Source organism: Perognathus longimembris, chromosome 12 (genome assembly GCF_023159225.1).
Source record: "Perognathus longimembris pacificus isolate PPM17 chromosome 12, ASM2315922v1, whole genome shotgun sequence".
In the NCBI taxonomy this organism is placed as follows: domain Eukaryota; kingdom Metazoa; phylum Chordata; class Mammalia; order Rodentia; family Heteromyidae; genus Perognathus; species Perognathus longimembris.
In genome coordinates this window covers 2,196,627-2,220,731 of record NC_063172.1, presented here as the reverse complement: position 1 = coordinate 2,220,731, position 24,105 = coordinate 2,196,627, and the positions used below count along the sequence as shown (strand labels likewise).

The window sequence follows — 24,105 nt, the reverse complement described above, 5'->3', positions numbered from 1 at the left end:
TGCATATGTACGTGCACACAGCTGCACACAGCACACAAATGCAGGGGTGCATATGTACATGCATGCACCTGCACACAGCACACAAATGCAGGGGTGCATATGTACGTGCACACACCTGCACACAGAAACAGACACACGTGGGCCCACAGCTACACACAGCAACACACATGAACCTGTATTTACATGTACGGTCACGCACGTGTATGCACACAGGTATACACGCAATCTGCATGTGCACCTGGAAATGCAATGCATACATGTACATGCAGGGGTATACACAGAAACCCACGTAGCACACACAACACAGGGACGCGCAGACGTCCCCCTGCCCGGTGCCGCCTCTGGCTCTGCTCCGCAGCCCCCTGGCTCAGAGCTGGGCCTGGAGCGGGTTGGGCTGGGTGACCCCAGGCAGCTGCCGCGTTCCTGTGCACCTCCGCCTCCCCTTCTGCAGACCAGCGTCCCCCCCATGGTGGGTGCTGTGGCTGCATGTGACTTGCTGTGAATAAATGCAGCGGCACCTGGCAGTCATTTTCCTTGGCGCTGCTCTCGCCCGGCGCCGGGCCTGCCACACGGCTGGCTCCCCCAGCGGCTCACGCTTTGCTGCCCCCATGCCCGGAAGGGCGCCCAGCACACTCGGCAGGTGCGCGGGCCACCCGCTGGGGCTTGAGCGGAGAGGGGGAGGGGCCCCTGGGGGCCAGGACGCTGCTTCCAGGACGGCAGGCCCTGGGGAAGCAGTTTCGAGATCCCTCCATTCCTTCTGGTGAGCCTGAGGTGGACCCACAATCAGGGAAGCCCCTGTTCTGGGGGCGCACCCCTTTGCTGACACCCCTGAAAGCTGGGCCGCAGGGCGGTTGCGCAGGCCTCCACCCTCTCGGGGCTCCAGGGAGGGGCTGAGGCTGGTGACAGCCCCCCTCCTGAGGGGAGCCCGCACCGGCTCGGGGCTCCAGCCCAGCTGAGGGCCTGGCAGGGACAGCCCAGGGGAGGGCTGGGGGCATCAGCTTCGAGAACCCCCATGTCCGCCCGCTCTGGCTGGGCGTTGCGGCTTGTCTTCTCTGGGTCCTTGGCCTGGGGTTGAGGGGGCCTGCTTCCCGGGAACCCCAGCATCTGCACCTGGCCTTCTTCTGAGCAGCCCCGCGGCGGGCGGGCGGGGCCGGCGGGGGTGGGGGGGGGCAGGTCTCTGGGGAATATCAGGCCACCCTGGTGCAACAGAGACCAGCAGGAGGGGAGGAGACAGCAGGTGTGGGGAGGAGGTCCTTGGGGGCCACACCAGGGGCTGTGGGTCCTGTCTGTGTGTGGGGAGGGGGTGGGGCTGGAGGGCTCTGGATGGTTTGGGGATGTTAGAGGGGGTGGGGCAAGCCCCTGGACTTGGGCAGCGGCTGGACCATGCAGTGTTTGGCCACAGGCCAAGGGGCTGACGTGATGGCCTCCCGGGGTCCGGGGGCTGTAGCCTGTCAGTAAGGGAACACGTCGCGTCCCCCGCGACTCAGGAGGCTGAGCTCCGAGGATCACGGTTTGAGCCCGGCTGGGGCAGGAAAGTCTGTGGGACTCTCAATGAACCACCAGAAAACCAGAAGTGGCGCTGTGGCTCGAGTGGTACAGCGCTAGCCTTGAGCAAAAAAAAAGCTCAGGGACAGCGCCCAGGCCCCGAGTTCAAGCCCCACGACCACCACCACAGAAAGAGAATGAGAGCCAGATACCGGCCCTCCGGTAAAGCAGACTAACGGTGCCGCCCAGCCTTAGGACTCAGGGAGTTATTTCAGGGCTGAGGGCCCTCAGGGTTGAGCCTGACAACGATCCCGGGCAACCAGGAGCCACGGGGGGGGGGGGGGAGGGCGAGAAACACTGAGCGGAGGCTGCCGTTGGCAGGGAAGAAGGGACAGGGCAGAGTACAGGGACGAGCCCATTCTCTGACGAAGCTACAGTGGCTGAGTTGTGGACAGTGGAGGCAGGGAGGCTCCAGGGGCGAGGCCGGTGAAGGGCCTTTGGTTGTTTCCAGAAATCGTCCTGGAGCGTGAGCAGCTAGTGCTGCCATCCCAGGACTGTCGAGTGAGTGTGTGTCCGGAAGCGGAGCACACAAAACAACCAGGAGATGCGGTTGCTATAGGATGAGTTCAGTTGTGTGTGTGTGTGTGTGTGTGTGTGTGTGTGTGTGTGTGTGTGCTGGTCCTGGGGCTTGAACTCAGGGCTTAGGTGCTGCCCCAGAGCTTTTTTGGTCCAGGCTGGTGCTCTACCCCTTGAGCCACAGCTCCACTTCTGGCTTTTTGGTGGTTCATTGGAGATAAGAGTCGCACAGACTTTCCTGTCTGGACTGGCTTTGAACTTTGATCCTCAGATCTCAGCCTCCTGAGCTGCTGGAATTACAAGCGTGAGCCACCAGTGCCCGGCTTAGGGCTGTGTACCGTGGGATGCTGAACGGAGCCCCGAGTTCAACCTACTCAATGCCAGGCCCCACCCATCCACCCAAGGCGATGAAGATGGAAGAGGTTTCCAGAAACTGCAAACTACCCCCAGGGACCTGATTCCTCCCCGTTGAGAGCCCCCGGGTTCCAGGAGCATGAACAGGGGGGGAGTGGGGAGACTGTGGCCCCTCTCTCAGAGAGGGTCTCTACCCATGGAGGGCCTTCTCCTCTCTAGATTCTGGGCCAAGAGAGACCAGCTGGCTCGGGACACCCCGGAGTTCAGCCCCCGCCCGGCACCTCTTGTACCCAGTCCTGGCTGACACCCGTCCTCTCCAGAGGCCCTGCCCCCTGCCCGGGCTTTGGCTACAGCCAGGACTGGGTGGTCAAACGATCTGATGTCAGAGCCTGTGACCCAAACCTTCCCAGACAAAGGATCCTGGAGCCAGAGAGGGACGCCCCCTGCCTGTGGTTCCTCGGGGCCCAGACCCCAGGCTACTGCGGGGCCATCGGCACCTCATAGGGGGCCGGGGGGCCACAATGTTAGTCCTGGAAGGAACCCCAGAGCACTGACTCAGGCCCCTTACTTCACTGCTGTGGAAATGGAGGCTTTGGAGAGAGTCCTGGCTAGTTAGACCAGACCTAGGATGTGCAGATTCCCGAGAGAGCTAGGACTTGCCCTTGAGCCAGGCATGGCTAAGCGCCTGCTATCTCCTAAGAACACCCAGGCTCTGCAGGCCCCACAGGGCAGACGGCGGTCAGGGTTGGTGTCCAGAGGTGTGAGTAACCCGTCAGGGAGTCCGGGGGCCCCTGAGGGGCATGGTGAACCGGAGGGAGAACATGAAAGGTAGGTGAGGTGCCAAGAATCTGAGGAGCCTGCCTCTGTCACTGTGGCCCAGCTACTGTGACCGGCTGCTGCGGGAGGAAAGCAAGGGAAACCCCTGCAGGGCCAGCAAGGCGCTCCCAGGGGAGGGGGGCCACCGCCCTGCCCTTTTGCAATGGAGGGAGGCGGGAACTGCGACCTCACCAAAGGAGGTAAACAGCAGGACACTTCCTCTTTCGCTTCTGCCTGATCCAGAAACTTCTCCATGCGGCAGAACCATGTCCTGTCCGGGCTGAACAGGGGCCCAGAGAGATTTGCTGGGCTGTGCCCCCTATGGGGAAGAAAGGGCTGAAAGCAAGCAAGCAAAGCAGTGTTGGAACTCCGGGACTGGCTGAGACCCCCCCCCCCCCATGCCATCCCGGGGCAGGTGGCTCAGGGCCCTGGCTCTGCAGTCCTTACGCCGGGCTTTTGGGAAGCCTGGAAGCTTCTCTGATTTCTTGTTGTCCTGTTGTAGACCTGGTGTTTCCTCTGACAAGCGCTGGCGTGGCTTGGGACCTGCTCTGTTAGGAGTCCACCCGGCCAGGCCGCACCTTCTCCCCGGGAGAGGGACTATGCGGCCCGCGTCCAACACCTGACACCGGGCTGAGTGAATAAGAGCTCCTGCCAGCCGCTGGGGACCAGGGGCTCACGCCTGTCACCCTGGCGACTCAGGGGGCTGAGCTCAGGACTGTGGCCCGGAGCCAGCGGAGCAGGAGAGTCCCAGACTCTTATCCCCAATAAACTACCCGAAAGAGCTGCAAGTGGTGCTGTGGCTCAAGCCGCTCCCAGCCAGCTATGAGGAGAAAAAAAAAAAGAACCTTTGGAAAGTAAATTAAAGCATAGTCCCCCTTTCTAACCGCAGAATGTGAGCTTAACTCCTTGACCGGAAGGAGGCACAGTTTAGACTGGGATTAAAAACTAGCCAACTGTGGCCAGACACCAGCGGCTCACCTGAGATCCCAGCCACGCAGGAGGCTGAGATCTGAGGAGCTGGGTTTGAAGCCAGCCTGGGCAGGAAAGCCTGTGAAACCTTATCACCAATTAACCAGCTAAAACCCACAAGTGGAGCTGTGGTTTACATGGTAGAGCCCTAGGCTTGAGCAAATAAAAACCTCAAGGAAAATGCCTAGGCCCGAGTTCAAGCCCCCTAATGGATAAAACAAAAACCTAGCGAGCCGTCTTGCCTGGTGTGCCTGCCTAGCTCTGGGTAGAGTAATGGTACTGTACCCCTTTGCCTCTGTGGATTCTCCTCTATCTCCTGTGTGTCTATTCATCCTCAGGAGAGTTGTTAGGAATCCAGATGTGGGTGGCTCACCACTGTGATCCTAGCAGCCTGCATCCTCAGGGTGAGCGCCGAGGATGACAGGTCAAAGCCAGCTCCAGAAAGACAAATCTGACATTCTTATTTCCACTCAGCTAATAAAAAAATCCAGAACTGGGGGCACGGCACCAGTGGTAGAGTCCAGCCATGAGCACAGAAACCCAGAGGGAGCATGAGGCTCTGAGTTCAAGTTCCAGTGCTAACTGATGCAAAGAAGAACGTGGCTGCTTGCTGCTTCTATGAGTGCTTTTCCCAGTTAGGCCATCAGTGAGCACTGGTCTCAACTCAGGCAGGGGCCGAAAACCTGGGTGTGGGGAGCAGGTGTCGAATCCCCACGATTAGATATTGAAAATCAAGTAGGAACAAAATGCTTTCAGGAAAACGAAGCCCGAGAACTTGGTGTCCATCCTCAAAGCATTCATCTCCTCGGTGAAGGCACAGGGACGGCCCTTTCCTCTTGGTATTATTCATTTACTCTATGGTTACTGCGGAGGTGATTTACAGAGGGGTTGCATTCACACAGTCAGGTAACAAAGGCATTTCCTTTTGCAGGGTGAGGGACAGCCCTTTCTGAGGAGCTTGAGGATGCAGAAGGTGGTGTAGGGATCAAGGACTGAAAACACTTGGGTTGAGGCTTACTTTACATAAACGGACTTGAGTCTAAAGAAAGATTTGTTCAAAGGGAGAGCAGAAGGACAGGATGTCTGGTACTTCATTTGCATTTCTTTAAGAAGCGTTCGGTAACAATGGGTCCAAAATGATTGTAAGGAAAACCCCACCGTAAATACAAAACCATAGAAGGCTTCTTGGTAAATCCTTCTCCCAGACTGGTCTGCCTTGGAACTGGGGTCGTGACCCCAGTGGGCCCAGTTTCCCCCCTTCAGCAGACCTCAGTCTGACCTAGAGAAGAGCTGTGGCTTGTGAAGGTCACCGGCTCGAGAAGGTCGCCGCATTGGGCCTGGCTCCGCCCAGCTCTGGGCTCTCCTGGTCCATCACAGTCACTGGCTGGCTCCGGAGCTAGCATACGGGGCTCCTAACCTGGGTGTGGCCCTGTGGCTCTTGACCCTGGGGTGTGGCCCGGAGGCGGCTACCTGATCCCTTGGGTGGCTGACCTGTTTCCAGATCATTGACCCAGAGAAGATGCTTGATGCATGACAGGTGAGGGACATGGAGAATTGATCTCTGAGGCTTTCTTTTCCAGAGACTCGTTAAATTCGGACGGGTGCTGCCCAAAAGATACAGGATTTGGCCACCAGTGCAATTCTAGCAACCATATGAGGTAAAAAGAAATGGGGTTGGGCACAGTTGCTCCTGCCTGAACATGAGGACGTCAGGAGGATGTTAGTTCAAGGCCAGCTGGGTAAAAAGTTAACAAAGACCCCCTCTCTCCATCAAACAACAGCTGGGGGTGGCGATGTGTGTGTATCATCCCGGCTCCAAGGGGAAGCCTAAATAGGAGGCTTGCTGTCTAGCTGACCTCCAGGACAGACAGTGTGGCACTGTGTGGTAAATAACCAGAGCTCAGGGCTGGGAATGTGGCCTAGTGGCAAGAGCGCTCGCCTCGCATACATGAAGCCCTGGATTTGATTCCCCAGCACCACATATACAGAAAATGGCCAGAAGTGGCGCTGTGGCTCAAGTGGCAGAGTGCTAGCCTTGAGCACAAAGAAGCCAGGGACAGTGCTCAGGCCCTGAGTCCAAGGCCCAGGACTGGCCAAAAATAAAATAAATAAATAAAAATAAAGTGCCTTCAGGCATCAAAATCTTAAAAAAAAAAATAACCAGAGCTCAAAGGTCTAGAGGATTGATTGGTGTGAGTGGCACAGTATCTGCTTCGTGAGCAAGAACCTGTGAGCTCGAACCCCAGTACCACAAAAAGGGAAAGAAAAAAAAACACATATAGCAAATGGGAAAAGTAACTTGAATTTTCCGTTTGGTTTCACCCCATATGTGAGCTATTGTCAGCTGGGCACCAGGGGCTCACGCCTTTAATCCTAGCTACTCAGGAAGCTGAGATCTGAGGACTGCGGCTCAAAGCCAGCCTGGGCAGAAGAGTCCTCTTAAGACTCTCATCTCCCATTGACCGCCAGGAACCCAGAACTGGCGCTGTGGCTCCGAGTGGTAGAGTGCTGGCCTTGAGTGAAGGAGCTCAGAGACAGACAGCACCCAGGCCCTGAGCCAGCGCAAGTCCCACGACTGACCCGAAAAGGAGATATTGTCATGTCACTACGTCATCGATATATAGATTAGTTGTGAGGTAGACTCTCTCTCTCTCTCTCTCTCTTTCTCTCTCTCTCTCTCTTTTTCTTTCTCACATGGTGTATGTTTCACCCACACCCACACATACTGGGCAGGGAAGGTCTCTCGCTGTGATCATTTCTGATTTTTTTTTCTTGCCAGTCCTGGGGCTTGAACTCAGGGCCTGAGCACTGTCCCTGGCTTCTTTTTTGCTCAAGGCTAGCACTCTGCCACTTGAGCCACAGTGCCACCTCTGGCCGTTTTCTATATATGTGGTGCTGAGGAATCGAACCCAGGGCTTCCTGTATACGAGGCAGGTGAACACTCTTCCACCAGGCCATATTCCCAGCCCCTCCCTGTGACCATTTGGCTGTGGTGTCGTGTGTGACTGGGCGGGAGGGGGCAGAGGAAGGTGGCAGGGATGGGGAGGCCCCCGGGCAGTGCCTGGCCTGGGAAAGGCAGGGATGCCTCCCCTGGGGATGAGGAAGTGGAAGCCCTGGGGGATGGTCCCTTGTCCGGCAGGTGGGTCAGGGGCCCACAGATGAGCTGACATGCAGCCACGCCAGGGCTGTGAGGGCCCAAGGGTGCCTCCTACCCCTCCCCTGAGCCCTGTAGCTGGCCAGTCAGCCAGACCAACCTGGTACCTACGCCCCTGTCTATCACTGGGGCTCCGTGGCTGTCTCTGTGTCCCAGAGCCTGGTGCAGCCTCTGGTCAGAGAAGCCCTGGCGGCTGCCGAATAAGTAGCCTTTGCCAACTGTGATTTACGCAAAATAATACAAGAATAAGACTCATCCACTCATCTATTCAGCCATCCGTCTGTCTGTCCATCCATCGATTCTCATTCTCCATCACAGCTCTAGACACACCCGTGAAGAAAGCCAAAATCAAGGTGTCCACGGGGTGTGTCCCCCGAAGTCTCTAGTGGATGGGGTTGTCGCCGTCTCTTCCTGTCTCTCAGCTGCTCTCCTGGCCCCACCTCGGCCTCCACACGGATCTCCGTGTGTCTCTGCATGTCCCCTCCTCTGCGAGGACTCACCCCTGCAACGACGTCAATCCAGTGTGCTGAGTCCCAGGAGCACCTATCCCTACCGTGGGTCCTCAGGGGCTTCCTTCCCCCTCGCTCCTGACCCCGACAACCTCACAGCCGCCCCCTCCATACACGGGTGCCTTCTCCGTTCACAGGTACCCCTCCATACGTGGCAGATCCCTTCTTGGTGCTTGCAACATGGAGACCTGGCTCAGTGTGTAGTGGGTGTCTGGGGGTGCAGGCTTGCAGGAGGTTAGGATGCTGAGCCTCAGGAGGGGGTGATGGGGTCCATGAGGACAGGATGTGTCCTGGCCTCAGAATCCCTGCTGGCCTTGACCTACTGTCCCTCACCAGCGTGGAGGTGTGGCTGGCTCCCTGAGGTAGCGCTGGGGGGGGGGGAGGTGCCCACTGCTGGGGGGGGGGGCAAGGAGGGAGCGAGGCCTCGTCCGCTGTGCCCTGCCCAGTGGGAGACCCGTCTCCTGTCATGGAAGCCACAGGGCACCCCGAGTGCATTCCCTTCTCCTTCCAGCCCCAACCCCCAGCGCAGGAAGGAAAGTTAGGAATAGCAAAGGCGGGTCCGAGCCGCCGCAGGGCGGGGCCGGGCTGTCTGTGGGGTCGTGGATGTGTCTGAGGCTCAAGGCCTCACTAAACACCAGCCTTCGTGGACTCTCCACTCCGAGCTTTTCCGTCTGCCCAGGGAATTTCTCTAAGGCGGAGGTGGCGGTCCCCCCTGCAGCCCCCCTTCTCCTGGCCTCCTCCCTCCCAGAGTTCCTAGAGGCACGAGGACGTGAGCCGGGCACAGTTCCTGGAAGGGCTGGCAGGACAGCTGTGGGAGCTGGCATTACCTGGGTGCCAGCTCGACTGCTGACCAGGCTTGGCCATCCACCCGGCCACCAGACCTCTGCTGTCTGCCGAGGGTCCTCCTGGCTTGGAGTTGGAGGCGGGGGGGGGGGGGGGGGGGGCGGGGCAGGCAGGAGCGCGGCTTGGGTGGAGGCTTTGGCTGCCGGGACTTCCCAGCTTCCCCCTTGCCTCTGGGACCCAGGGAGGCCAGCTCCCCGTGGGAACAGAACGGCCTTCGGGGCTCTGCCCAGCACTACCCCCCCCCCCGCAAGGAGGGACACTTCAAGGGCCCCCCCCCTGGCTGTAGGCTGGGCATATGCTGGCAGTGTGGGCCTCCCCAGAATCTAGGACCCCCCGCTGGAGCTCCCATTCCACAGGGCCAGGGAGGGGTGCGGCCCTTCCCCCTCCGCCCAGTACCCTGCCAATAATTCATGGGGACACAGTAGGGTGACTGCCACCCACTATGGGAATGAATCAGAGGAAGCTGCTTTGAACTTACTCTGGGCCAGAAATGGAGTTGTCTGAACTTGGGATGGCCGGACACTCCTTTCGAACAGTGACTTTCCAGTGTGAAGCAAGTCTTGATTATTTTTTTGTGCCGGTCCTGGACCTCGAACTCAGGGCCCGATTACTGTCTTTGAGCATTTTTGTTTCCATTTTTGCTCAAGGCTAGCACTCTCCACTTGAGCCACAGCTCCACGTTTGGCTTTCTGGTGATTACTTGGCGATAAGAGTCGCATAGAACTCCCTGCCCAGGCTGGCTTCAAACCTTGATTGGTCCTCAGATCTCCTGAGTGGCTAGCATCACAGGTGGGAGCCACCGGGAAGCAAATTTGAGAAGTCCCTGGGGGAGGGGTAACAGCACAGAGGCGGCGGGGGGGGGGGGGGGGGGGAGTGGTCCAGAGGGAAGGGCTCTGGGCACACCTGGAGAGGCACCTCTGGGGGTGCAGTCTAGGATTTCTGCTGTGTGGGGTGTGGATGGCTGTGTGCTCTCGGCTCTGTGGCTGCGTTGGCTGAGTGTCAGGTACCCCCTTTGTGAAGTGGGGCGACATGTCCTCGTAGGGCTGTTGCGCAGACCCGCGCGTGCCAGGCTCAGTGGCGTATGCCCGTCATCCTAAGCAGGGGGCCGAGAGTGAGAGGGTTATGGTTGCAGGCCAGCCTGGGTGGAAAAGTAGTTCGAGGGACCCGCTGTTAAGGGAAGCAGCTGGGCAAGGTGACATATTCCTGTCACTCCAGTTATCAGGATCGTAGGCAGTAGTTCCAGGTATAGGCCTAAGGGCGGGCGGGGTGGGGGGGGGGGAGGAAGCAAAATAACCAATGCAGAAAGGGCCAGGGGCATGGCTTAGCAGTGCAGCTCCTGCTCGGCAAGTTGGTGACAACTTCAACCCCCAAGGGAAACGCACCGCTGTGTGCGTGCAGCACCTTGCCTTGCGGTGGGAGCCGGAGGCGGGCCCACCAAGGCCTCCTGGGGCGGCTCCTCCAGCCCAGCCTCATCTCGAGGCTCCTGAGGGGCCCCTGGGCGCAGCAGAGGGGGCCTGGAGCACGAAGGGCTCAGGCCAGCGTCCCCAGCCTGGGTGGAGGAAGGAGGGTGGTCCACCGAGGTGCCCCGAGCCAGGGAGCCGTCCCTTGGGACCGAGGGGATGGGGTGCTCCTGCTGCAGAGAGCAACCTTGAATAACCTTGGGGAGCCTCCCGCGCGGCCTCCGTGCCCTCCTCTTTACAGCCAGCGGTCTATTTTTATTGGTCTTGGTTCCCAGTCCGGATGGACGAGCGAGTTCTCACCTCCGTCCTCTTCCTCTCTGATGGAGCGCCACGGCCCAGACAGACCGCAGCTTCCTGTCTCTCCTCACCCAGGGGAAGACGAGAGGGCTGAGGACGAGACGGGCCACCGCCACGCAGACGCTGACCCCAGAGCCAAGGCTGTGACGCACACCACAGGCCCCGCTGCCCATCCGAGCCAACTCCATTCCTAGACGTCTCTTGAAGCAAAACCTTTCCTAGGAGACAAAACCCTTCCAGGGGCCCCGAGGCAGCCCAGCCTGCGGGCTTCCACACCTGGGGAGGGGGAGGCCCGCCTCCCCGTCCGTCTCAGTGCTCTGTCCTCTGTAGCCCAGTCCCGTCGAGGTCATCTTCTTGGGGGTGGGGGAAGCCACATTGTTTTAAGCACAATAGGTTCCATAAATAGGTCTAACCACTGGCTGCCTTGACTCTTTATCCTGATAAAAAGAGTTCCTATTTACAAAGCCCCTCTCTGGCATTATGACACGAACACCCCTGACCCACCCACAGGAGGGAGCGGCCAGCGGATTGTGCCCTACACCCCGTCCCTCCCCACGCTGACACCCCAAACGTGTCGTGTTTCCCGTGATTTCTCTTCCTAGGTTCACAAAGCATTCATTTGTACTTCTGCACAGAGCTAAGCACAGGGAACCCACGGCCACTGGGGTGAAGCCTGGGCCGGGATCGCCCAGCTTGCGGGTGCAGCTGTGTCAACGTAGGTTCTACGCTCCTCAAGTGTAGCCCCACTGTGCGCTGGGATCTTCAGAGGCGAGCCTGGCGCACAGTGTAGACCCGAAGTGCTTGCGCAGCTTGCGAACGGGGACAGGAAGGACTTCGGCTGCACCCGCGACAGCACACGTCACCTGGGAGGCCTCGGGACCCTTGGGACTTGGGGTCCCAGTAGTTTGAGGCAGGGCCCGCAGCCATGTTGGGTGTAGGACCAACACATGCCTTCTTCCTAGCTGTGCTTGTCATACTTTTTCAGTACTGGGTTTTGAGCTCAGGGCCTGTGCTTGCTAGAAGAGCAGGGCTCTACCATTTAAGTCACACCTCTAGATTTAAAGAAATAAAAGCATTGTTATCATAAAGGTGATGTTCAGAGGGGTTACAGTTACCTAAGTCAGGTAACTTTTTGGATAATGTCACCTCTTCCGTCACTCTGTCCCAGTTTTTCCCTCCCATCCCCACCTACAAGCTGTATAGTTCATTTTCAATGTAGTGTCCAGTGAGTACCATTGCATGCTTTTGTGCATGTGCCAGTCCTGGGGTTTGAACTCGGGGCCTAGGTGCTGTCTGTCGCTGAGCTCTTTATGCTCAAGGCCAGCACGCTACCCCTTTGAACCACAGCTCCACTTCGGGTTTGTTTCCTGGTGGTTAATGGGAGATCGGAGTCTCCTGGACTTTGCTGGCCCTGGCTGTCTCTGAACTGTGATCTTCAGATCTCAAGCCTCCTGAGTAGCTAGGATTTCAGGCGTGAGCCACCAGCACTTGGCTCCTATTTTATTTTAAGAGAAAATAAGTTCTAACAAGTGGGGCAGGCTGGCGGCTGGTGCTCTTGGCCAGAGCCCACACGGGTTTCCCTTATGACTGTCTGTGATTCCCCCTCCTTTCCCACCACAGGGGAGGGAAGAGGCCAGACCTCCACGCACTCACACAGCTGCTCAGTGCACACACACACATACACACACACACTCACATTCTCACACACTCATGTGCACACATGAGCCCACCCCACAGCCCTGACCATGCGGCTTACCTGCCTTCCGGGCTTCCCCCCTACCTCACTGCTCCCCCATAAGATAGATGCCCCTCGCCCTTCATGGCTCGGGCCTCCTCCTCCCCCTCCCCCTCCCCCTCCCCCCTCCCCCTCCCCCTCCCCCTCCTCCTCCTCCCCCTCCCCTTCCCCCTCCCCCTCCCCCTCCTCCTCCTCCTCCTCCACCGCAGTCTCTAGCTTTCTATTTCTGTCTCTGAAGCAGCACTCTGGATCGGAACTAACAAGTCCCCCTGTTTTCTAGAGCCGGGAGGGGTGGGGACTCCTGGGGTTCTGTAGCCGGCCACCGGGCGCCGGGATGGATGCGCCGGTGAGCGCGGGCCGGCCCGGGGGAGGCCCACGGCCCACCCAGGGCGCGGCCTCCAGCTGGCCCCGGAAGGACCCTGCCCATCCTGCGTCCGGAAGCCGCCTGGCCGCCCCACTTCCCGCGGCCTTGCAGGCCGGCTCCCGCGGCACACCGCCGGCCTTTGGGTGGACCGGGTCGTGGCAGTCCCGCCCCCATCAGCCCCAGCGCACCGTCCGGGCGCGGGAGGCGGCAGGCTCGCCGAGCGGGGACCCCGGAGCGCTCCTAGGTGGCCGGGACTCGACCCGCCGAGCCCCAGGGGAGGGATGACGTGGCCGGCCGCCCGGGACCCCGCCCATCCCTCCCGCAGACCCGAGGGGGCGGGGCTCCAAGAGCCGAGCTCCGCCCGGCGCGCGCGACCCTGACCACGCCCTCTTGGGCAGGAAGGAGGGCCGCGCGAGGCCCCGCCCCGCCCCGCCAGCCCCGCCCTCGTCCCCGCGGAGCCGGCTCGCACGCTACAGGCCGCGCCCCCCCCAGCCGACGCTCGCCAGGCCCCGCCCCTTCAGGCCCCGCCCCCTGCAGGCCCCGCCCCCGCCGGCCCCCACCTCACGGGCGGCGCTAGTCGCGGACCCGGCCGGCCGGAGGCGGCTTCGAGGCTCCCGCGGGCTCCGCCGTCGCTCCGGCGTTGCTCCGCCGCGGGCGGTGAGGTCCCCGGGGGCCCGGGGGCCCCGTGCTCGGCGGGCTGCGGGGCGGCCATGGCGGAGGCCGCGCCGCAGCCGCTGTCGCTGCCCTCGGGGCTGCTGGAGCTGTGCGCGCTGCTGGGCGCCCCTCAGGACAAGCTCCGCGGCCTCGAGCAGGTAGGGTCTGCGGGGGAAACTGAGGCGGGGCTCGGGGGACGGTCGGAGAGCGGGGTCGGGGGCACCGCGAGCTGCTGGCGCGGGCCCCGGCCTGCCATCCGTCCGCGCTCGCTTCGCTGGCCGCCGGGGCGGACCCTGCGCGTCCGGGGCCGGGCAGGCCTGCCGGCTCGCCGGTGCCCACAGCGGCCTCGCCAACCGGTGCGGGGAAGGGGTCGTCCTGCGTTCCCGGGGCCCCCGGGGTCTGGGTCTGTACGTGGGGTCCTGGAGGTGGGGGGGCGAGTGCAGGCTGGGTCTGTTTCTGGGGTTCTGGGGGATGTGGAGTGCAGGCTGGGTCTGTATCTGGGGTTCTGGGGGACGAGTGCAGGCTGGGTCTGTATCCGGGGTTCTGGAGGATGTGGAGTGCAGGCTGGGTCTGTATCTGGGGTTCTGGGGGGGATGAGTGCAGCCTGGGTCTGTATCTGGGGTTCTGGGGGGGATGAGTGCAGGCTGGGTCTGTATCTGGGGTTCTGGGGGGATGTGGAGTGCAGGTTGGGTCTGTATCTGGGGTTCTGGGGGGATGAGTGCAGGCTGGGTCTGTATCTGGGGTTCTGGGGGGGTTGAGTGCAGGCTGGGTCTGTATCTGGGGCTCTGGGGGATGTGGAGTGCAGGCTGGGTGTGTATCTGGGGTTCTGGGGGGATGTGGAGTGCAGGTTGGGTCTGTATCTGGGGTTCTGGGGGGATGAGTGCAGGCTGGGTCTGTATCTGGGGTTCTGGGGGGATGTGGAGTGCAGGTTGGGTCTGTATCTGGGGTTCTGGGGGGATGTGGAGTGCAGGCTAGGTGTGTATCTGGGGTTCTGGGGGGGTTGAGTGCAGGCTGGGTGTGTATCTGGGGTTCTGGGGGGATGTGGAGTGCAGGTTGGGTCTGTATCTGGGGTTCTGGGGGATGTGGAGTGCAGGCTGGGTGTGTATCTGGGGTTCTGGGGGGATGTGGAGTGCAGGTTGGGTCTGTATCTGGGGTTCTGGGGGGATGTGGAGTGCCGGCTGGGTCTGTATCTGGGGTCCTGGGGGACGAGTGCAGGCTGGGTCTGTATCTGGGGTTCTGGGGGGATGTGGAGTGCAGGCTGGGTTTGTATCTGGGGTTCTGGGGGGATGTGGAGTGCAGGCTGAGTCTGTATCTGGGGTTCTGGGGGATGTGGAGTGCAGGCTGGGTCTGTATCTGGGGTTCTGGGGGATGTGGAGTGCAGGCTGGGTGTGTATCTGGGGTTCTGGGGGGGTTGAGTGCAGGTTGGGTCTGTATCTGGGGTTCTGGGGGGGGCGAGTGCAGGCTGGGTCTGTATCTGGGGTTCTGGGGGATGTGGAGTGCAGGTTGGGTCTGTATCTGGGGTTCTGGGGGATGTGGAGTGCAGGCTGGGTCTGTATCTGGGGTTCTGGGGGATGTGGAGTGCAGGTTGGGTCTGTATCTGGGGTTCTGGGGGATGTGGAGTGCAGGCTGGGTCTGTATCTGGGGTTCTGGGGGGCGAGTGCAGGCTGGGTCTGTATCTGGGGATCTGGGGGGGGTGTGGAGTGCAGGCTGGGTGTGTATCTGGGGTTCTGGGGGGGATGAGTGCAGGCTGGGTCTGTATCTGGGGTTCTGGGGGGATGAGTGCAGGCTGAGTCTGTATCTGGGGTTCTGGGGGATGTGGAGTGCAGGGTGGGTCTGTATCTGGGGTTCTGGGGGGCGAGTGCAGGCTGGGTCTGTATCTGGGGTTCTGGGGGGGATGAGTGCAGGCTGGATCTGTATCTGGGGTTCTGGGGGATGTGGAGTGCAGGCTGGGTCTGTATCTGGGGTTCTGGGGGGATTATGCAGGTTGGGTCTGTATCTGGGGTTCTGGGGGGGATGTGGAGTGCAGGCTGGGTCTGTATCTGGGGTTCTGGGGGGGATGAGTTCAGGCTGGGTCTGTATCTGGGGTCCTGGGGGGCGAGTGCAGGCTGGGTGTGTATCTAGGGTTCTGGTGGGATGTGGAGTGCAGGCTGGGTCTGTATCTGGGGTTCTGGGGGGTTGAGTGCAGGCTGGGTTTGTATCTGGGGTTCTGGGGGATGTGGAGTGCAGGCTGGGTCTGTATCTGGGGCTCTGGGGAGGTTGAGTGCAGGCTGGGTCTGTATCTGGGGTCCTGGGGGGGATGTGGAGTGCAGGCTGGGTCTGTATCTGGGGTTCTGGGGGGATGTGGATGCAGGCTGGGTCTGTATCTGGGGTTCTGGGGAGGTTGATTGCATGCTGGGTCTGTATCTGGGGTCCTGGGGGGGATGTGGAGTGCAGGCTGGGTTTGTATCTGGGGTTCTGGGGGGCGAGTGCAGGCTGGGTCTGTATCTGTGGTTCGGGGGGGTTGAGTGCAGGCTGGGTCTGTATCTGGGGTTCTGGGGGGGTTGAGTGCAGGCTTGGTCTGTATCTGGGGATCTGGGGGGGATGAGTGCAGGCTTGGTCTGTATCTGGGGTTCTGGGGGGAATGTGGAGTGCAGGCTGGGTCTGTATCTGGGGTTCTGGGGGGCGAGTGCAGGCTGGGTCTGTATCTGGGGTTCTGGGGTGGGTTTGGACTTTCCTGCTGGGTTTGGCTTTGAACCACAATCCTCTGATCTCAGTCTCCTGAGTAGCTGGATTACAGGTAGGAGGCAGCCGAGTTTCTTTTGAACCTTTCTGTGGCCCTCTTTTTCTCCAAGCCACTATGCCCAGGACACTGTCATTTTCCCGAGTGTTCCTAGTGTCCAGCCAAGGTATGTGGGCAAGTATTGCCTTCCTCTCCATGTAGAGGAAGGCCTGATTATTTTAGTGACCACTGCCTATCATTCAGATGAGCAATGGAGGCACAGGGGTTGACAATGAGAAAAGCTAAGCTACTCAAAATAACCAAATATTTGTTCATGTCCGGGGACTTTCTTCTGGTAGGTTTTCCTACAAAGTCAATTTTGACTTCAGTAAAAAGTGTCACTGAAGGTGGAAACGATTCTGCTTCTCCTTCCCGCCTTTCTTTTCCCTCCCACCCCATGTCAGCAGATCCCTTTGGGTCTCCTTGTTCTCTAGCCCTGGCCTTCTGGTTGGCCACTTGACCGCTGCCTTCTTTTTCTTGGAATAGGAAATCACCTGGTTTCGTGGGTGCCTCCTCGCTTTGTGCGCACTGCGGCCTGGCCCCGGCCCCCTCTGTGAGTTGTGTGTCTGAGAGAAGACAGGTGCATTTACAGTGGTGCTTTCCTCGCCTGAACAGGCTGCAGCCTACGTCCCCTAGGTCAAGTGAGCCTTTGCTCCTCTGTATTTAACTTTAATCCTCCTTGTTCTGCACTCTGATTCTGGTAGGGTGTTGGCAAAGAGTACTGAAAAAATAGTCCAGGATAAGGTAAAAAAAAAAAAAGAAAAGAGGAGATGGAATTGGTGGTAAACTACTTTTAAGACAACATCAACATTGCGATTAACTAAACACGGTTTTATCTTTTTAGTTTAATAATTGTTTTTGGTGGCACTTGGGTTTGAACTGAGGGCCTTGCAGCTCACTTGGTGAGTTTGGCTGGAGCTCTACTACTTGAGCCATTCCCCAGCCTTGCTTTTTTCTTGGCTGTTTTGTACATGGAGCTTCACAGACTTTTCTGCCCAAGTTAGCTTCAAACTTGAACCCCGTGGATCTCAGCCTCTTAAGCTAGCCAGCATTACAGATCTAAGCCACTGGCTTCAGGCTGAGATTTATTTCTTTAGCAATTCTCTTTGGAATGCCTAATTCTCTAAAAATAAATTTGCATGTTCCTGAAAAAAAAGCACACAAAACCGAAGAGCCCAGGTAGGAGACGTACTCAGCGTCAGGTTAAGATAGAGCCTCACTTACCTCTGTGTTTTCTTAGTTGTGGTCGTGGGCATTGAGACAGAATTCCAGAATAAGAGAGCCCCATGTGAGCTATTGAGGTGGGTTACATTTCCCCCACCTCCCCACTGTACGGGACGCCCTTTATGGGGACCCCCCATCGTCGCTTGCTGTCTCCTGCGTGGGCATCACCTTGTCCTGGGCGTGGCGGTGAGCACCGGGCTCTCCATTCTTAGGGCCGCACCAGCCAACAGGACATGGTGGATGGTGCTGCCCGTGGCCTCCCTCTGCCACGAACGCAGGAGCCACTGGCCACCTGGGGCCCCCCGAGACCTTGAGGCGTGTCTGCGTGCGGAGAAACCCTAAACCGTGTTTTACCTTCCACGGAGTTCTAACTGGTACACATCAGTACCCACGTGCCGCAGCCGTGTGCGGGGCGGGGGTCCTGAGCACCGAGAAGGGATGGATCTCTGTCGTATTCCACTAGTCATGGCCGATCCTAGATCTGTAACTTGAGTTAGGGTGTTGTGGTTTTAACTTGGTAATTAGGTCTTTATTTTTTTTTATTTTTTATTTTTTTGGCCAGTCCTGGGCCTTGGACTCAGGGCCTGAGCACTGTCCCTGGCTTCTTCCCGCTCAAGGCTAGCACTCTGCCATTTGAGCCACAGCGCCGCTTCTGGCCGTTTTCTGTATATGTGGTGCTGGGGAATCGAACCTAGGGCCTCGTGTATCCGAGGCAGGCACTCTTGCCACTAGGCTATATCCCCAGCCCAGGTCTTTATTTTATTTCAAGAAAACAGGAAAGCTGGATATTGCGGGGGGGGGGGGGGCTGGCTTAGTAAGTTAGCGTTTGGGTCAGAAGAGTCCTGGCTCAGGCTGGTAGAGGTGGCAGTTCCCGTGTTGGCACAGTCTGTGGGCAGCCGTGTCTTCTCAGTTGGAGGGTAAGGGCAGTGTGATGTAGGATGCCAAGTGATCTGTGAACATTATCTTTTTTTTGTGTGTGTGATACTGGCGTTTGAACTCAGGACTTTGTGCTTGCTAGGCAGGCATTCTACCACTGGGTTATTCCTCTAGCAATTTTTTTGTGTATTTGTTTTGTTTTTGTTGCCAGTCCTGGGGCTTGGACTCAGGGCCTGAGCACCTTCCCTGGCTTCTTTTTGCTCAAGGCTAGCACTCTACCACTTGAGCCACAGCGCCACTTCTGGCTTCTTCTGTGTATGTGGTGCTGAGGAATTGAACCCAGGGCTTCATGTATACAAGGCAAGCACTCTTGCCACTAAGCCATATCCCCAGCCCCTGCCTCTAGCAATCTTTAACAGTGGTTATTTTTGAGACACGGGTCTCACTTCCTGCTCAGACTGGAACCTGGATCGTGATCCTCCTATTTTTTGCTTTCCAACCTAATTGGTTTGAATCGCATGCACCCACACCCAGCTTCTGTTGAAATAGAGTCTCACAAACATTTCTGCCCTGCCTGGCCAGGAACCAGGATTTTCTCTCTCTTAGCTGCTATGTTGCAGCTATTGGTTGAGAAGGGGGTCTCAAATATGTGCCCAGTCTGCTCTTCAACCTTGATCTTCCTCATCCCAGCTTCCCAAGTAGCTAGTCACCGGCCTGAGTCACCGGCACCTGGATCGCCTCACGAACCCTCTTCCCGGGCCTTCCATTTCCGGGAAATTTGATGTTGGATAGATGGAGCTGTGTATTGGTGAGACTCTGCATTTATTTTGGTTAGTGTGAAGAGTCTTCAGAGCTACCCTGATGCCTTGGAAAGGGGATGGGGAGATGACTTCCTGGATTGAGACACCGCGAAGGCTACTTAGCAGTGAAAGGAGAACTCTGATGCCTTGGGAGCTGTTTTAAGTCTGCTGACTGCATTGTGAAAAAATGTCAGAAGTTTACATTTGCATAGAGAATGAGAGGAAGTCTCGGGGTGGGGCTGGTAAAGCCACCTTTGAGTCCGGAACTCAGGGGAGGGCTTTCCCATTCTGGTAGGCCTTTTCTTACCCGTGTACATTATTACTCTTCCTGGATGCATCTTTCTCCCCACCCTCAGAGCAGGGCTCCAGCTGCGTGCTTGGCTCATTGGCTGGGCGCCATACAACCTGAGCCAGGCCTTGGTGCCCGCTGGGGTGCGTGCTCTTTCCACCGGGGATGCCCCCTTGGGAGAGGATGATGCCCTGGCTCTGGGCGGGAAGCTCGGGCGAGGGGGAGCTGGGGGTCCTGGTTCTCCTGCCTCCTGGTTTGTCTGAGCCACAGGCCGGGTGGTGCTGGGTGTTTGGCGCTCTAGGCCCTGCGGGGCAGGGAGCTGGTTTGTGGGACTTGCTCTCTGCCCCGAGGCCCGGTGTACAGACTGCCGGTGGAGGTTGAGTTCCGGGTCTGCAGACGCTGTGGTGTCTTCTCCTGTGGAGAATCCGGTGGAGTTTTTCATTGCACTTTTAAAACACGAACCCAGGGCTGGGGATACGGCCTAGTGGCAAAGAGTGCTTGTCTCGTATACATGAGGCCCTGGGTTCAATTCCCCAGCACCACATATACAGAAGTGGCCAGAAGTGGCGCTGTGGCCCAAGTGGCAGAGTGCTAGCCTTGAGCAAAAAGAAGCCAGGGACAGTGCTCAGGCCCTGAGTCCAAGGCCCAGGACTGACAACAACAAAAACCACGAACCCAGCAGGAGCATAACCTTTGAATGACCGCGAGCCCCCGATGGGCCACAGGAGTGGGGCAGGCGCTGGATTCCTCTCATTCTTACTGACACCCTGGCTGGCCCAGGGCCCTGCGTTCCTCGAGAGTGCGGCTCTCCTTCCTCCCGTCTTCTCCTGTGCTGTGGACCCAGGCGATCCTGGCTGAGACCGTTCTGTGTTTAGTTAGCCTAGCATCTGAGCCATTTCCTTCGTTCTCATGAATGACATTTGGTTTTGATTTGAGACAGCCGGGTCTACTGTGGAGCCCAGGCTGGCCTCGAACTCCCCACCCCCCTGTCTCAGCTTCTTGAGTTTTGGGGTCACAGGTGTGTGCTCCCACACCGTGCTTATGGGCTTGCTGCATTTCCCCCCTGCTCATTGGAAAACCTGAAACCAGCAGGCAGTGCCGGTGCTCAGCGAGCACTGGGGACCCATGACAGCACCGTTGGCAGGGAAGCCGTCCAAAGCTCAGCCTTGCCCTCTACCTTCCCTTACTTGGGGAAGAATGAGCAGGCAGAAGGCTAACAAAGACATCCTGAGCCGCGCGCAGATGGCTCACGCCTGTCTCCTAGCTACTTAGAAGGCTGAGATCTGAGGATCACAGTTTGAAGCCAGCCTGGGGCAGAAGAGTCCTGGTGAAACTCTTTTCTCCAACTGGAAGTGGCTCTGTGGCTCAAGTGGTAGGGTGCTAGCCTTGAGCACAAAGAGGCTCAGGGAAAGTGCCCAGGCCCTGAGTTCAAGCCCCACAGCTGACCAAAAAAAAAAAAAAAGACAACATATCCCAACTTGCAGTTTAAGAGCACATCACTGAGTTCTCACTGGTTCTGCTGAGGCGGCTGTGTCTGCCCTGATGGGGACTGGATGTCATTGGAGGCACACTCTGAGGTGGGCACACAAGGGCTCTGGGCCGCTCTGTGGGCGGAGTGCTGGACCTGGCGGTCCTCCCCTGCGCTGGGCCCTGGTCAGGGAAGCTCAGAGCGCAGGGCGTCCTCCTGGGAGGACTGGGATCTGAACTCGGGTCTTTGAATGGCTTTGCGCTTGGAAAGGGCTGGAGGAGGCAGCTGACGTCCAGTCTCTGAGCAGCTGCATAAGGAAGGGCCCCCGCAAGTTCTTTGTTGTTGTTGCTGTTGTTAGTCCAGAGCTTGAACTCAGGGCCTGGGCGCCGTCCCTGAGCTCTTTTGCTCAAGTTCTACCACTTCAGTTTTTGAGTGGTTAATTGGAGGCGAGAGTCTCCTGGGGATCGTTCCCGCCCAGCTGGCTTTGAACTGCGATCCTCAGACCTCAGCCTCCAAAGTAGCTAGGATGGCAGGCGTGAGGCGCCGGTGGCACTCAGCTCCAGTGAGTTCTTCGGAGAATCTCCCCGCTGCCCTGGCCCCCTTCCCGGGCCCGTGCGGAGGTGGGGGGCCTGGGTGCAGGGCGGAGGCAGAGAGGGCGTGCCGAGGGTGCCCAGGTCGGGAGGAGGTCAGAGACCCGGAGCGGACCCCTGGCCAGTTGACGCTCCCTGCCCTTTTCAGGCCACCCACACGAGGGGAGTCAGAAGCCTCTCTTCCCTGGAGCCAGAGGTGCTGTCGGTGTTCGTGCCTCCCTTCACGAGCCGAGAGGACGGCCCGGCGGCGGGTGCGGGCTGCGGGACGCTGGGCAAGGGCCGGCTGCGCTCCTTCCGGAAGAGGAGGGAGAAGCCGCGGGCCGAGCCCTCCCGCGACCTCCAGGGGCACCGCCAGAGGCCCGACTCGGAGGATGTCAGCATCCCCGGCGGGGTGGACCTCCTGGCCCTGCCCCAGCTGTGCTTCCCAGGTGCGCTGCGTGGGGGTGGGGGGTGGGGGGAGGCGGCGTGGGGGCGCTGGCGCGGGGCGGCCTTGTGCTGGAGGCCCACGCGCGGAGGGTGGCCCGTCCCAGCCATCGCCCTGGTTCCTCCTGCGCCCGGCGGGTGGCACGGGTCACCTTGGGGGTCCGCACTAGAAGGGGCTTTGGGACCGGGAGGACGTCCTGAGGGGCCTGCGGGTGGTTAGAAGTTCGCCCATCTCCCCGGGGCGATTGGGCCTGGGGTGCCTGAGCCTCTCCCGTCCGGTGTCTGTGTCACTGGGACAAGCGCGGGGCCGCCTTCCGTCCCCACGCGGGCTTCCTGTCCTCCTGGTCTCAGGAAATGACCACGTGGCTGGTGTTGGACCTCAGGCGAGGGGTTTGGTTCAGAGGCCTCCCTGTGCCCTCTCCTGCCTGCAGGGCTGATTCTGGGGGGACCCTGGGTGGGTCTGCTGCCCCTCCCACGGGCACCCATCTGGTGGGTCTGGGCGATGGCCGTGAGGCTTCAGAGGGGGGTGGGGGAGAGCGCCCGTGGGCGTCCAGGGCGGACGGGGTGCGGGTGGGGCTGGGTCCGGTCCTCCCCTCTCTCTCTGCTCCCGCAGGGGGCGTGTGCGCGGCCTGGGAACCCCAGGAGGACCACGTGCACTTCCTGGTCCTCACCGACGTCTGCGGCAACAGAACCTACGGCGTGGTCGCCCAGTACCACCGGCCCCTGCACGTAGGTGGAGTCCCCCATTTTAAACTGTGTGAGGAGTCCAGCGCTTGTGTATTCACCATGTTGGGCCACCACTGTCGAGTTCCAGTTCTTTCTCTGTGTGCCAGTCCTGGGGTTTGAAGTCACGTACTGTCGGTTAAGCTTTCTTGCTCAAGGCTAGCATTCTCCTCCTTGAGCCATAGCTCCACTTCCAATTTTCTGGTGTTTAATTGGAGATAAAGGGTCTTTCCTGCCTGGAGTGGTTTTGAACCACGGTTCTCAGATCTCAACCATTCTGAGTAGTCAGGATTACAGGCATCAGCCATCCATGCGTGGCTAGCTCCAGAACATTTTTTATCACCCCTAGACCCCATGTTCATACAACCCTCACGCCTAATCCAACAGCCCCTCTCCCCCCCAGCCTGGGCAAACTGCTCAGCTGCCTCCTATTTCTGGATTATGTTCTTCTGGACGTTTCAGTATGTGGAATTGTACAGCATGTGGCCTTGTGCTGGTTTCTTTCCCTTAGCATTATTATTATTTGCCAGTCCTGAGCACCATCCCTGGCTTCTTTTCTGCTCAAGGCTAGCACTCTGCCACTTGAGCCACAGCGCCACTTCTGGCCATTTTCTATATATGTGGTGCTGAGGAATCGAACCCAGGGCTTCATGTCTACGAGGCAAGGACTCTTGCCATTAGGCCGTATTCCCAGCCCCAGTTCTGGGGCTTATCTGTGTCCTGGTATGCGCTGAATTCCTTTTTTTTATGGCTGAGTAATATTCTACAATGTGTGGGCCTCGTTTGGTTTCTGTTTCTCCATGAATGGGTGTCATTGATCCATTGATGAGTGTGCTTGGCTCGCATCTTGCCTGCTGTAACAAAGTGCTTGATTTTAGACTTTCAAGTGCTTTTCTTTCCTTACGGCTGAGGGTATTGTCTGGCCAAGGCTGTGTTTGCGAATCTGTCTCCTCCCCTACGCAAAGCCTCGAATAACCCCTTCTCCTTGGGCCAGCGGATGCGGGGACCCAGGCTGTGCTGTCAGCCAGGCTGGGATCCCCTCAGACGGCCCCAGGCACAAGTGGCCTCGGCGTGTCCCCTTAAGGTGGACCCTACCCAGCCCGGGGCGGTGTGCGCCTGGCCACCGGTGACGTGAAACCCCAGGCCAGGAGGTGGCGCTGTGGCTCAGAGTGGTGGAGCGCTAGCCTTGCGCCAAAGCGCTCAGAGACAGTTCCCAGGCCATGAGTTCAAGCACGGTGACCGGCCCCCCCCCCAAAAAAAAAAAAAATTAATGGGCTAGGATGCAGCTCAGCGGCAAAGCGTTTGCCTAGCAAGTGCAGTGTCTTGGGTTTGATCCCCAATACCAAAAAAGAAAAGACACACACACAGACACACAGACACACAGACACACAGACACACACAGCCCCAGGGCACCCACGTCCCTTGGGCTGGCGCGTGACGGGGCTGGCCTGTGTGGGGGTGACTGGGCGATGGCCGGCCTTGCTCTTCTTTAGGACGAGTACTGCTTCTACAGTGGGAAGACTCGCTGGGAGCTGCTGGGGCCCAGCGCGGGCCCCGCCGGCTGCTTCGTGCCCTTCGCCGTGTGTGTGGTGTCCAGGTTCCCCTACTACACCGCCCTCAAGGACTGCCTCTCCTGGTGAGTGTGGGTGGCGCCCGGGCCGCTGGAGGATTCTCCCCTGGGACCCGGGCTGCGGGCTGGAGAGACGGCTGCGACTTGGCACTGCAGGCGCTCGAACTC

The 24,105-nt window shown here is 59.1% G+C and overlaps 1 protein-coding gene across 3 annotated transcripts in view; it reads left to right on the top strand.

Annotated features, from left to right (window-relative positions):
- Nucleotides 1-13,174: 13,174 nt before the first annotated feature.
- Dennd3 (DENN domain containing 3) overlaps nucleotides 13,175-24,105 on the top strand; it is a 37,278-nt gene continuing 26,347 nt past the window's right edge. For 2 of the 3 annotated variants that reach the window (XM_048358441.1, XM_048358439.1), the window contains exons 1-4: nucleotides 13,175-13,374; nucleotides 21,370-21,649; nucleotides 22,258-22,373; nucleotides 23,861-24,003. In XM_048358441.1, the coding sequence (XP_048214398.1) occupies nucleotides 13,273-13,374; nucleotides 21,370-21,649; nucleotides 22,258-22,373; nucleotides 23,861-24,003 (641 nt within the window). In that variant the 5' untranslated portion in view covers nucleotides 13,175-13,272. Of the gene's footprint in view, nucleotides 13,379-21,369; nucleotides 21,650-22,257; nucleotides 22,374-23,860; nucleotides 24,004-24,105 lie in introns of all 3 variants that reach the window. The other variant, XM_048358440.1, reaches the window with a different exon arrangement.